The sequence below is a fragment of the Mesoplodon mirus genome, assembly GCF_964341445.2.
Source record: "Mesoplodon mirus genome assembly, chromosome: 5".
NCBI lineage: Eukaryota > Metazoa > Chordata > Mammalia > Artiodactyla > Ziphiidae > Mesoplodon > Mesoplodon mirus.
In genome coordinates, this window is record NC_138980.1 from 141812560 (window position 1) to 141827918 (window position 15359).

General features: G+C 34.4%; 1 protein-coding gene across 1 annotated transcript in view; it reads left to right on the forward strand.

Annotated features, from left to right (window-relative positions):
• Positions 1-15359, forward strand: part of DHX29 (DExH-box helicase 29) — a 47000-nt gene that overhangs the window by 11987 nt on the left and 19654 nt on the right. The window contains exons 6-13 of the mRNA XM_082624148.1: positions 966-1088; positions 4002-4128; positions 4857-5015; positions 7698-7863; positions 8112-8235; positions 9503-10108; positions 11387-11530; positions 15182-15358. Coding sequence (XP_082480274.1) covers positions 966-1088; positions 4002-4128; positions 4857-5015; positions 7698-7863; positions 8112-8235; positions 9503-10108; positions 11387-11530; positions 15182-15358 — 1626 coding nt within the window. The remainder of the gene's footprint in view (positions 1-965; positions 1089-4001; positions 4129-4856; positions 5016-7697; positions 7864-8111; positions 8236-9502; positions 10109-11386; positions 11531-15181; position 15359) is intronic.

The window sequence follows — 15359 nt, forward strand, 5'->3', positions numbered from 1 at the left end:
CTCTGCTTGTATCACTCTTGCTAATGTCCCATTGGTTGAAGCAAGTCATGTGGCCAATTCAAAATCTGTATGGAAGGGGATTACAGAAAGGCATTAATACTGGAAGGTGCACTTCATTACACTTCATTACGCATTACACCTAACTACTCTGCATATCATAAAACATATATGAACATGGGTGAACTTAGAGAACATTATGCTAAGTTAAATAAGCCAATCACAGAAAGACAAATACATTATGTCACTTATATGAGGTACCTAATATAGTCATATTCATAGAAACAGAGAATAGAATGGTAGTTACCATGGGCTAAAGGGAGGAGGGGCAAATGGGGAAATGTTGCTTAATGGTTTTAAAATTTCATTTATGCAACATAGGTAAGTTCTATACAGCTGCTATGCAACACAGTGCCTGTAGTTAACAGTACAATACTGTACACACACACACACAAAAGAACACACAAAAATTTTTGGAGGTGATATGTTTAGTACCTTGATCATGGTGATGATATCATAGGTGTATGCATGTCCAAACTCATCAAAATGATGAGTCTATATGTATATATATACAGTAAATAATTAACATTTTAATAATATGTACATTAAATGTGCAATTTTTAATGTATCAGTTATCCCTCAATAAAGCTTAAAAATAAACAGCAAAAATCTGTGGAAACATTATCCCCACAAAACCACTGTTTTTAAGGGCAACACTAGTTTTTAACAGTTCTTTCATTTTTTTGCCTCTTTATGTAAATGTATTCTTCGGATCATGTAAGTTTAGACTTAATTAACGTTGAGTTCCATTCATTTGTCCTTCACTGAACAGTAAAGAATGTGATTTTTGAGGCTTATGTGTCTACTGTTTCTGAGTGTAAAGAAATTATAAAAGCAGTGACACTTGATGATAGTTTTGACACCTTTTTCTAATTTTGATTTTTCAGATATTTGTTTTTTCTTTCTAGCCAAAAAAGGAAGAAAAAAATTTGGAAGTAAATATGAAAGAATGGATTTTGCGATATGCTGAACAACAAAACGAAGAAAAGAGTGAGACTTCTAAAAGTTTAGAAGAGGAAAAATTTGACCCTGTGAGTAGAAATTTATATTGGGCTTCTAGCTGGATATACCTGGCAAAATATTCAACTTTTATAAGACTTAGTTTCCTCATTTGTAAATTGAGGAAATAGTTACCTCTAGGGGTTTATGTGAGGATTAAATAAAATAACGGAAAAAATGACACAAAATAACTGCTCAATGTATGTTAATTACATTCCTTCCATGTTTAAAGAGATAATCACCAAGTATTTTTAAATGATTGTTCTGTGTAAGGAGTATGCTAAATTATTTGGTTAATTTTAAAAAGCACCTTCCTTTATAGAGGAAACCCATTGCCTGGAAAGAGAAAACCTACATATCATAAGATAAAATATTAGGTTAAGTGAAAAAAGCAAGTTGTAGGAAGAAAATAGCACAATACATATATCTGATAAAAGACTTCTGTATAGAATTTATAAAGAAGTTTTAAAAGGACAACAGACACTTTACAGAAGTAGATACATGGATGGCCAATAAACATGTAAAAATAAGTCCAACATCGCTAGTCATGGGAAAAATGAAAATGGTAACTTCAGTGACATACCACTATGTATATATCAATCAAAATGGCTAAAATTAAAAAGATCAGTAATACCAAGTGTTGGGAGGATGTGAAGCCACTGAGTACTCATACACTGATTGTAAGAGTATAAAATGAAATGGTACAACCACTTTTCAGAATGGCTTGGCACTTTCTTATGAAGTTAGACATACACTTACCATATGACCTAACAATTTCATTCCTAGGTTTTTACTCAAGAAAAATGAAAATGTCAACAAAAAAAGACTTATACACAAATGTTCATAGCAACTTTACTAATAACAGCCAAACACTGCAAGCAACTCTCAAAAACATTATATAAGAATGAAAGAAGCCAGGCAAAAATGAGTACATGCTGAACAATTTCATTATATTAAACTCTAGAAAAGTCATCTATGCAAAATCTGTCTCTAGTGAGAGGAAGCAGGTTAGTGGTTGCCTGAGTCCAGGGATGGAGGAAAGAGACTGACTGTTAGGCATGGTGAGGAAACTTTTGGGGATGATGGCAATGTTTTATGTCTTGATTATGATGATGGTTACGTGGATGTATACATGTGTCAAACACATTCACTTATACACTTAAAATGACATTTTATTAGAAGTGAATCATACTTTTATAAAGTTGATTTAGAAAGACAAAAAGGAAGTTGCAGAACAGCATGTGTAGTATAATGAACTCATTTGAGTAAAACAATACACACACACACATATATTTGCATTCTTATGTATGCAAAGGAAACATCGGGAGAGATACACAAGAAGCTATTACTAGCGATTAGGACTGGGGTTGGTAGGGTGGGAGGGAGACTTCTTTTTTATACTCTTCTGTATCCTCATAAGTTTTTTTAACCATGTGCCTGTATTAAAGTAATATAAACAAATAATTTAGGACAGTTACACATGTTACTTTGAGGTTCAGAGAAAGAGGTGTCTTCTGATAGGAGCATTAGGTCAATACTTCAAAGAAAAAAGTGGGACTTGAAGGATGCATGAAGTGTGCATAGGCAACAAAGAATGGGAAAATGACCCAGATGGGTGAAATAATGTGAATAAGGGTACAGCAGTGGAATTGTGCAAGGGGCCTTTGAGTATTAAACAATAAACAGGATAAAATGTGTAGGTGAGTACTGGCCAATAGGAGTAAACAGGTGAGTTAAACTGAGACTAGAAGATTTTGATGCCCAGAAAATGAATTTGACAGCTTTTCCTACTGATTGTGAAGAGTTGCTAGAAGTATGGGGGCAGGTGATCGACAAGAAGAATTTGACATTTTAGGGCAAATTTAGTAGTGTTTAAGGTGATTTGCAAAGGGTAGGGAGGCCATTTTGGCAGCTCTTGCACTTGCTCAGGTGTGAAATAATAAGGTGCCAAATTGTAATTTGGAAGAGAAACATTTAAAGCAAGAATCAGTAGAAATTGATGATGTACTGAACATAAAGGTTAAGAAGCCAAAGTCAGCAAGAGATTCGTAGGTGGAGGGATGGTGGTATCAGTGCCATAGATAGGAAAGATTGAAAGAATGAGTGTGATTTAGGTGAAATTGAGGCTATAGCCAACCCTTCTATCTGTTACACTGTATTGATGTTTGCTTCTACACAAAATGGTCCCAGAATTCAGGTGGTTGTGCTTCCTTAGTTGTCCCTTTTCCCTTTGTCTCAGCGGTTGTCTTTCATAGCAGCACTGCACATGCCCTCTTCTCCACCCAGAGCTTTAATGCTTCTCATCTGCTATCAACCTAACCTAAAGAAAAAAGCAGTAATTTGAGTTTAGCTTTAACTCTGTCTAGTTTTTGCTCAGCAGAGTTAAGTCCTTAAGTTTTATAGCACCCATCTTCCCCAGAGGCCTTTTTTTTTTTTTTAATGTCCCTGGCTGTCTTCCATAAGATAAAGATTATGGGAAGGTAACTTTCAGAAATGAGTATTATCCTATTATTGCATATGTAATCCTTTAAATACATGTATTTATAAAATGTATAAAAATTTAATTTTTCTTTTTACAGAAATGAGCTCATACTTACATTTTATTACATAGTTTGCTTTATTTTATTTAATGTGTCAAGGAAGTTTCTCCATGTGGATCACCCTCATTCTTTTGCTACCTCACTTTCTTTCCCAATGGCTGACTAGTTTTCTCTGTGGAGATGTACCACACTTGATTTCCAGTTTTCCTTTTCAATCAGTACTGCAGTAAACATCTATGTACCTGCAAATCTGCACATTTGTATCATTTCTCTATGAAAAATTTCTAAAAGATTTGTTGGATCAAAGAATAAGATCAAAAGATCACAGGTTTTGATATAATACATTGACAATAAACTAATCTTGCTCTTCTTTTTATTTCTTTATCATCTTATTTGGAACAACAGAATGAAAGGTACTTGCACCTTGCAGCAAAACTTCTGGATGCAAAGGAGCAAGCAGCTACCTTTAAATTAGAAAAAAACAAGCAAGGCCAAAAAGAGGCTCAAGAAAAAATAAGGAAATTTCAAAGAGGTAAACACTTTAAAATTCTCAGACGTATAAATATCTCTTCTCTATTGGCCTTCCTAGGATGGAGGTTGCCTCTTTTGAATATGTCTGCTCTTTCCTAACAGTTTATAATTGGGATTGGCAAACTTTTTGCAACAAGCCAAATAGTAAATATTTTAGGTTTTGCAATTTGTAATGATTACTTAAGTCTGCTGTCACAGCATAAAAGCAGCCATAAATAACACATAAGCAAATGGTTATGTTCTCATAAAACTTTATGGATGCTGAAATTTCATATATAATTTTCACATGTCACCAAATATATCTTTTTATCTTTTTCAACCAGTTAAAACATGTAAAAATCATTCTTAGCCCACAGGCCATATGGAAATAGGCAGCAGGGCTGGATTTGGCCTGCAGGCCATAGTTTGTTAACCTCCGATGTATACCATAAAATACCATCTCCATTCAAGAACAAGAGGTGGATATAATTCCATGAGTGTTTATTTCTAGTGAAGATGTTTTTCCTGGCCTTCTACATCTGTGAAGTAATTGTTCTGAAAATGTTAGTATATGATGTGAAAATAAATTGCCTCTGACTTCTAGCACAAATTCCTAGAAGGAAGTGTTGAATAATTGACTACAAGGAAAAAGAAGGAATGTTGTTTTTTTAAACCAATTTTTGCAAAGTAAAAAGGCATGAAAAACAAATACAAATAAAACAAAAATAAGCATCATGGTTTTTTTGGTAGAAATGGAAACTTTAGAAGACCATCCAGTATTCAATCCAGCCATAAAGATTTCACATCAACAGAATGAAAGGAAGAAGCCTCCTGTAGCCACAGAAGGGGAAAGTGCTTTGAACTTTAATTTATTTGAAAAATCTACAGCTGCTACTGAAGAAGAGAAAGGTAAAATGAAGGGCAAGTGTTCCAGGGTATAATTTGTAAATAGAAAAATGTCAAGGACTATATAATTGAAAAATTGTTACTTTGTATTCCAGCAAACTACATAAGATGGCAGTAAAGTTATGCTTCCACATACTGTCTTGGAAAAGTAATAATTATGATAACTTGTATAGCATTTTGTAATTACAAACATCTTGTTTCGGCCTCATCTCTCTTCAGTCCCTCCTCCAAACTCCTGCCAGAATTATCTTTCCATAACACAGATCAAAATGTGAGTTTCCTGTTAAAAATTTTAATCACTTAGCAAGTTCAAACCCTGTATCATGGCACTGAAGATCCTTTCCACCTTATTCTCCCAGCTATGTACTACAGCTACATCATTCTTTAAAACATATATTGTTTCATGGCTCCATGACTTTGCTCATCCTGTTTTCCCCTTCTTGGCCAACCTTTCCCTTGCTTAGAGGCTTGAATCAAACAGCACCTCTTCTTTAAACCTTCCCTGATTCCTGCTGTGCCACCAGAGTTGTGTGTGTTCTTTTTTGTGCTCATAGGTAAATTATTGACATAGCTAGTATATTTATCAGTCTGTAGTACAGTCAGTTGAGTCCCACACTAAATAGTCAGTTCTTTTAATTGTACATTCTTTCTACAAATATTTATTGAATTTTTATTGTTCATAATATCAGGTGCTACACGTACAGTTATTAGCAAAATAACTTGATCTTTGCCCTCTTCAGGTATACAGTCTAGCAGGGAATGTAAGCTTTAAACAGACACAGATACACAATTACACACTGTGATGTGTGCTGTTGAAGAAAGAAAACTGGCTTCCAATAATAGAGCTAATAAGGGGGCCTAATTTGCATTGGGGAAACCTTGCTGAGGTCTTGCTCTGAGATCTGACAAATGATTAGGTATTAGCCTGGTAATGAGTTGGTGGAAAGAACTTCTAAGGAAGGAGACAGTACATTGGAAGTCTAAGGTGGAAAAGAGCTCAGAGCATCACTATTCAACAGAACACACCATCATGGGAATGTTCTGTATCTGCACTATCCAATGTGGTAGCTACTAGCCAAATATGAGTACAGTTGTTCCTTGAACAACTCAGGGGTTAGGGCCGCTGACCCCAGTGCAGTCAAAAATCTGCGTATAACTTTTGACTTAAACATAATACTATGTTTAAGTCAAACATAAATACTAATAGCCTACTAATGACTGGAAGCCTTAGTGATAACAGTTGATTAACATAGTTTGTATGTTATATGTATTATATACTATATTCTTACAATAAAGTAAGCTAGAGAAAGAAAAACATTATTAAGGAAATCATAACGAAGAGAAAATACTTTTACAGTACTGTACTGTATAGATTCTGTGAGTTTATGTTATCTATGTACAAGATGAATCGCCTGTCAGTACCTATATCAACATTGTCTTATATGATTCAAAACACTGTAGATGTTATACGTATTACTAACACTAGACATCAAAAATGAAAAGATAATGTGCAGAAGAAATTCTTAGTTGTTTATAGGTATAATGATTCATGCATTAATAATGAAGAAGCAGCAATATGATTGCTTTAATGGTACCCTAGTGTAATCAATACAACTGCTTTACTTCACTGTTAGTTTAGCCTTATACACTAATGAAAGAATCATTATAAAATTTTTATGGCATACAGTATTACAGTAGTATTCATAATATACTATTGGAAACACTGTTAATGTTTTTTTAAAAAACCACTTACCTATGATGATAGGCTGATATGCAGTTTCTCCATTTATGAGAGAGAGGCATTCTGTAAGAGAGGCATTCTGTAAGGTAAGGTAATTCTTTGAAAGCAAAGTTATAAAACAAAGAAAATAACACATTATTAATTTTATATTAATTATCACCTCATGCCTGTGTAAGGATAGGCTATCCACTTCAATATAAGTCTTACACATGATGTTCTTCATGTGTGTTTTTGTATACTTATTGAAAAAAAACCTGCATATAAGTGGACCTGTACAGTTCAAACCTGTGTTGTTCAAGGGTCAACTATATCGAGCACTTGAAATGTGACTAGTATAACTGAGAAACTGAAATTTTAATTTTAATTAATTTAAATTTAGCCACATGTGGCTGGTGGCTACTGTATTGGGCCAGGCAGGTTTAGAGCATTTAAGGAATTGACTCATGACCAGTGTGGCTACAGCATAGTGAGCATGATGGAAGAGTGACAACAAATAGGCAGGGATGGGCCACAGAGGGCTTTTAGGCAGTAGTGAAGAATTTGGACTTTATCTTATACGCAACATGAAGCTATTGACAGTGGTGGTAGTGGCAGCTGTTAAGCAGAGAAATGACATCTGATTTATATCTTTTCAAAAGAGAGTCTACCAAACATTGTAATTCAGAGTATTCTAAACAATTCATTGCATGGATTGTATCATAGATATTTTACAAGAACACATAACTTAAGATACTTTTTTAAAAAGATCCAGATTTTCACTGATTCTGTCCATCAAGAGGATTTCCTTACATCACTTAAAGAAGAGTAAGCCTTTCTGTCTGTCTTATTTTAAACCTATTCTCTTTTAAAAGTCCGTTCCCAAAAGTGAGAGAACGTTAATCTTTCAAAAGAGACTGTATATTACTACATAACCATTTTTAAAGAACCAATCTTTATCATTTTAGAGAAAAAGAAAGAACCTCATGATGTAAGAAATTTTGACTATACTGCTCGAAGCTGGACTGGAAAATCTCCCAAACAATTTCTGATCGATTGGGTCAGGAAGAATCTTCCCAAGAGTCCAAATCCTTCCTTTGAAAAAGTTGCAGTAGGTAGATACTGGAAATGTAGGTATGTTTTTGGTTAACTGAATGAACTTATAGAAAAATCTAAGATGAAAATCTTTTTTTTCTGATGAGTTAAGTAGATATTTAGGAAGCTAATTCCACATCTCAGATTGATACTGCTTATAAGTCATTATGTAGTATGATCTCTTCCATGGGAATATTTAATTTAAATAATTAAACTACAGGTTAATGGAATTCTGACCTTTTTTACTTCATCAATTTTATTTTAAAATGTATTTGGCTTCTTTGTAGGGTAAGGGTAATCAAGTCTGAAGATGATGTACTGGTAGTATGCCCTACAATCTTAACAGAGGATGGCATGCAAGCTCAGCACCTGGGAGCTACTTTAGCTCTTTATCGTTTAGTGAAAGGGCAGGTGAGACTTTTTAGACCTAAGTGTTTCAAAAATCATTTCTGGAGTAATGGGTATATTTTGTCAACATAAAACTGTATCTGCATGTGGAAGTTAGTTTTTAATTATGGCCCTTTGTGCCAATTTTCTCTTTACTGAATGCTTCTTCTGATTAATCCTTGTTTCTGCTTATTTATAATTTTGACTTCCTGTCACTTCTAAACATAGTTCAGTCTTTCTCTCCTTAGACCAGAGGCTCTGAACCATTTGGTCCAGCTTTGTAAGCTATACTAATTTACAGATTAAAAAATAGTTGTGCTAGAGTGGTTGAATTAAGGAGAGTTTTTAAACATTTGTTTTCCTTTAATGTTATATTGTCTCTCAACTTTAAAAAATTAGACACTGGTTCCAGTTTTCACTTTTAGGTTATATTGACTATAAGCTTCCAGTTTAAGGGAAGATGAAAATAAAGTATTACTGAAGAGAGCACTTTTAAGAGAACACAATGCTCTTTTTTTTGGTTGGGGGGTATTGTCAACATCTTCTTTTTATAATAAACATATATATCTTTCTTCATGGGGAATTAGGACTACTGAAAATTTAGGCACTGATTAAGTGGAACTCCAACAATAGTTCTTTTCCATTTTGTGTCAGTAAAAGTTCTTAATGTCTTTATTTCCCTCATTTTGCAGAATAAGGTATCAGAAGCTAAGCTTAATTGATGGAAGTGACTGTCAGTGTTACAGAAATAATTGTGGGCTCTTTTATAACACAGAATTAAGATAACTTAGTTTCATCCAGTGGAGTCCATTTAAAATACTTTGACCTGTAATACTATACAACTGCTGGAATCTCAGAGGGAACTTTGTTTTAAAGATGCTTTATGGATCATCTGTATATTTAAATAGCACCACTGTAGGAATAAATAATAAACATGTATTTAATAGTTTATTGTGTTCCGGGAATAAGCACGTTACATGATTAACTTAGTTTACCTTGGAGTATGCCTGTAAGGGAGGTACTATTATTAGCCCCATTTTACAAACTTAGAAACTAAGACACCAAGAGGTTAAGTTACTTGCCCAAGGTCACACAGCTAGTAAGTCTAGAAGCCTGAATACGATATGCTATTTATAAATTTGCATCATATACATATATATCTTATATTAAAGTAGTAACACTAAGAGACATTTTAAGAAGGAGGCAGCTATCCTTTTAAGTTCTAACCTATTGAATTTTGGTGTCCAGTAGTTAGTGAAAACGACATAACTACTGTGTTTTCCCTTTATAGTCAGTTCATCAGTTACTTCCGCCCACTTACCGAGATGTCTGGCTGGAGTGGAGTGATGCGGAGAAGAGAAAGGAACAGTTAAATAAAATGGAGACCAATAAGCCACGTGACCTTTTCATTGCGAAACTTCTGAATAAACTGAAGCAGCAGCAACAGCAGCAACAGCACTCTGAGAATACGAGAGAAACCTCTGAAGATCCTGAGGAATCTTGGGAAGATTTAGTTTCTGATGAGGATTTTTCTGCACTGTCCTTGGAATCAGAAAAGGCAGAAGATTTGGAGCCGGTTAGAAACCTCTTCAGAAAGTTGCAAAGCACACCTAAGTACCAGAGACTGCTAAAGGAACGGCAACAGTTACCCGTGTTCCAACACAGGAGCTCAATTGTCGAAACTCTTAGAAGGCACCGGGCTGTGGTGGTGGCAGGTGAAACGGGGAGCGGCAAGAGTACTCAAGTGCCACATTTCCTGTTGGAGGACCTGCTTCTGAACGAGTGGCAAACAAGTAGATGCAGCATTGTCTGCACCCAGCCCCGGCGGGTCTCAGCGGTGAGCTTAGCCACAAGAGTGTGTGATGAACTGGGCTGTGAAAATGGACCTGGAGGAAAGGTGAGACACTGTCCAACCTCACCTCAGAGAGCGCTGACCTCACTCAACCTGTGCCCTCGGGACCCAAATGGAGCCTGTGCCATATATGAGTTTTGACCGATGCTGTTTGTTCAGTAGCGTATCTCAGGTGTTTCTCATGTTTTCTTGGATAGATGTGATATTATGCCACTCTCCTGTATATGAAAAGGATTGTCAGTAATTATCATTAAATTCTCACATAAAAGGAAAAATATATGCACTTTAATAAGTTGAATATTCAAATATATTACATACTAAGTGATCATTCAAAGAATATAACACATACAAGTATAACTGTAATATCAGATATCTCAAGTATTTGGAAATCTTTTCTGTGGGATGTATTCCTGAATGATTTTCATTGGTTCAGTGAACAGAAGGAAAAAACAATATAAAAGAACATGCCAGACTATTTTCAAATCCTGTATATAAAAAAAAAAATAGAAAAAGTACTTTAATATCCGCTGTCACACTTTGCGATAAAAGTATACACAAAACTGGCCAGACCTTAACCGGAGTGACAGCAAAGTATAGGAATTAATAAAATTGCTTTAGAACCAAATGTAATGAATTCCCAGTTCATATAGCTCAGTTTAATTATACTTTGAATTGTTCTTTATAAATATGATACTTAACATCTTTGTCTCTATCTTTAAGTTAGGTATCCCTTCATTAAAAAAAATTTATTTGGCAATTTTGCTTGGTTTCTCTCATGAAATATAAGAGGAAAAAGGACAATTTCTGTCTTATTAGGAATTTAAGGGGATGACAGACATGTTTACAAGTATAACAAAGGAATGACTGAAGGAGAAAGAAAATGTGATGGGAATAGAAGTGACTTCAGGATTCCCATCAGGAACCACTGGTTTTTAATGGTTGTATCTTTTATGAGATCTTGATAGAAAAGTAGACCAAATTGTAGGAGCTTCTCTAAAATTCTCTTCCTCAGTACCTCAATATTTTGCTCCAAGATAAGAAATTGATTAAATCTATTAATATTTTCGTAATAATGTTAATGGTACTCAAAGCAGGTGAACAGCTTTTTGTTTCAAAACTGAAAAAAGGTTTTTCTTGTTTAAAATTGCCGAAACTAATTTTATAGTTTTATATAATTGAAAACCATGGGAAAGTAATAAATTGCACTAAACAGATTTACTTAGACTGCTCCATATGGTAGCAGGATCAGCACCTGTACTTTTTAAAGCTTGTTTCCTAGATCATTTGTGAGACTCTAATCTTGGCCTTGTGTTTTCCCTTCAGAATTCTTTGTGTGGATATCAGATCCGGATGGAGTCTCGAGTGAGTGAATCTACCAGGTTACTCTACTGTACAACAGGGGTTTTGCTAAGAAAACTTCAAGAAGATGGTCTCCTAACTAATGTGTCTCATGTTATTGTAGATGAGGTGAGTTGATTCTGTAGTCATCTTCAGAAAAAAATTCTAAACATTTTTGTATTAAAAAGATGTTACTTCTAAAACTAGCTAACATTTTCTTCATGCTTATTGAATGCCAGACCCTTTACATATAATAATTATTTAATTTCCTCTACATATAATAATTAATTTCCTCTAACAAATGTGTCTCCTGTAAATTGATTTATTTAACAAATGCTGTATAACATTTGCTATATGCAAGGTGCTATTTTAAGGACTTCATATATACAACTTCATTTAATCCTTCCAGCAATCCAGTGAAGTAGATACTATTATCCCTATTTTACAGTTGAGGAAACTGAGGCACACAGAGGTTAAACAGCTTGCTCAAATTCACACAGCCAATAAGCTCTACAACTGGGGGTTCAAACCCTGGCAGTACATCTGCAGCCATCTCTTACCAGTCTGCTGCCTCTCAACTACATTTGTTAAAGGATTTTCTCGGATTCTTATAAAAGACAAGGAATCCTCATCAGAATGTCATTTTCTCTATAGATATACCCCTACTTGAATCAAATTTGAATGCACACTAAAATTGAATTATGCCAAAAGTTTCACATTAGAATTATTTTAAATGGTATACTAGCCTAGTATATGTTAAACTGACTTGCTTTGTACATAATTTTTTGAAAAATAAGATATACAGCATTTCTATTATTCAAAAATTGAAATTTTTTTCAATTTTCCCTGATGTAAAGTTTCTATGAATGTCTGTTCACCAAGTTCAGAAGGCATTAGTGAAAGTTCAGTCATTCTTTGATTTTTAATTAATAGACTATACATAGATTATTGGGTTATTTTCCTCATTTTGGTTAGTAAGTATTAGAAGTATAGAGAGATACAACAATGAAAATAAAAATTATCTGTAGTCTCATCCAGAAAAAAAATTAATGTTGACATTTGTGCATTTATATATATGTGTGTTTAGCATGTGCGATATTTATTTTATAATTCTTTCACATCATTAGTCTACAAAAACACTATTTTTTAATAGCTTTATAGAAGTATATAATTTGGATGTCCCATAATTTATTTAACCATTTTCCTGTTGTTGGACAAGTTTAGGGTAAGATGTTTTTTAATATAATAATTTTGGTTATAGATGAGTGATAGGAATTCATTTTTATCTAAGGAGTCTTTAATCTTCAGTGGGGGAAGGAGTTGTACTGTTATCACTAAGATGTCAAAAAGAAAGAGGATGTATGGCTGCTTGATTGAGCAGGCCCATTGGTAACTTGCTCCTGGCAGTGTTGGGTGGGGAATGGGGTGTCATAGCTGCAGCTGTGCATGGCTAAGACCTAGATTTTATCAGTATCCTCAAGAATCAACTTAAGTCCAAATGCTAATTTATCTATTTATAATGAGAAATTTTTACTGCTAGGTAAGATGAAATACTTGTATCAGCCAGTCAGTAAGTTTTTTTGGAGCCCCAAATTATTAGAAAATTGATCAATAAATATATATCAGAATGAACCCTAATTTAAAAGTTAGACCAACTTCAGGGAGCTGTTCTTTGATGTTTTAGTATTAGCAGTCTGTAGGCCTGATTTACTGAATTGTGCTTCAGTGTGATAATGTCAACCTCTTGTTGAAAAGTACAGTAAGAGTAAGAAAAAACCCAGTGAAATTCATCATCATGTTAAATATAATGATGTAAGAGATGCTGGCATAGAGTTCATTACATTATTCAGGACCTTCTTTATGAAGATGCTCAGGATAATACTTCCGGCTTTCTTATTAGGAATAGTTGTGTGATTTGTTTTAGTTTCTGGTCAGTGTGTGAGTTAAGTAGCTTTTCCTCTGGCTGCTGGTATGTTTACGGCCAAACTTTTTGCCCACCTCTTCCAAGTGTACTTAATAAAGCATACATTTTTATTAGCTCTATTTTATGTTTTATCCTCATTTTTAATTTTCTTTTTAAAAAATGTCAGTATCTATATAAATTACCATCTATTTGAGGAGGTTCCCCAGATCTGTTTCATCTATCAGGAAATCTTTCTCTCTTGAGCTTCAGATATAAATATCCTGGTCAAACTACCAAAGTAAAAACATCCAAGATTATTCCTTCTTCTTTCTCCCATATCCCCTAAATCCAATCACCTAGACTTTGTTGATTTTACTTTTCTCACATTCATTTACCTCTCCGTATTCACTGGTATTGCCCTCATATAGGCTACCATTATCTCTTTTAATTAGTACAAAAGCCTCTAATTAAACTTCCTACTTTCTGTTTTGCTCTCTTCTACTACATTCTTCAGTTATAGCTGGAGTTATCTTTTTTAAACAAAATTCAGACCACATGATCCCCCTGCTTTGAAATATCTTACTCATTACCCTGACTCATTAGGATAAAGTCTCAGCTCCTTAACACGGTTTACAAGACCGCATATGGGCAGATTACTGAGTACCTCGCCAGCTCAATCTCTTGCCCGTTCCTCATCCCATGCTCAAGGCATCATTTTTGTTTATTTCCTGAAATGTATAATTATCCCCCTGTCCACCATGATTTTGCACAAGTTGTGTCCCATGACTACTTTTTCTCCCTTTATCATACTGTTCCTTTCTCCTCCTTTTTTTAAAACTCATTTCAGTTCTCAGCACAGATGGCAGATCTCTCTTAGTAGCCTTCCCGACCACCTGAATTAGCTACCCCTTGCTGTACAGCAGAAACTAACACAACATTATAAATCAACTATACTCCAATTTAAAAAAAATTAAATATAAAACAAACAAAAAGAGAATATTAGACCCCCCCCCAAAAAAAATTAACTACCCTTCATACATAATTTCAAACCATCCTCTACAGTATCCTCTTCCAAGGCTGTAAACTCTAAAATGAAAAGACTATCTTGGTCATTTTTTAATCCCCAGCATCTAGCACAATACTTAGTACTGTAGTGAATATTTGACCGCTGTTGCCTCCCTTCTGAGCAAATGAATGATCAAAACTGCTTTAATTTTTGTTATCTTGATGTATTCTATCTTTTGTATGCTGCCTTAATCTCATAAAATAAAATGGAGTAGAAGTAACTCCAGTACAGGAAGTTGGAACATAGACTGGTACATCCAGCAGATATTGAGTTCTGACAATGTCCCATGTTTTTTTATGCTCTATAGCAGGTTTACAATGCTCTCATCCCTAAAATGCATCTGTTGGAAGGGCATAAGAGCCTTTTTCTCAGACAGTTGATAGAGAACCTGTCAGATTCCTACTAATCAAAATTCCCCTTTTTCTACATAGTGGATAAACCATCTGTCTTGTTGCAGTTTTATGTCTGTTCAGTTGTATATTAGTAGCAGCGCTTAAAGAGTTACACTGGCTTCTAAGTGAAATTGGGAGATACCCTAATCTTATCAGCTGAACACTTACAAACCATCTCCTAAGGTAGAGTCCTACTATCATAGCTAATCTTGTTCATTACATACTGATTTTTACCAACTTCAATTTTAGAGGGTGACTTTATTTTCAATTCTGAAGATCTGCCTTATTTGAAACATACAGCTTCTCTTTCTGCATGTACTGACTATATGTAAATATTGATTAACTTTTAGTAGATTTGAGTGTCTGATTGTTTTAGCCTATTACTTGACCTTATGATTTTTTTGTTCCCCTTATGCTAGGTTCATGAAAGAAGTGTCCAGTCAGACTTCCTACTAATTATCTTGAAGGAAATTTTACAGAAACGCTCTGATCTACATTTGATTCTAATGAGTGCCACTGTAGACAGTGAAAAGTTTTCTAGCTATTTCATACACTGCCCTATTCTGAGAATTTCAGGAAGAAATTATCCTGTTGAGG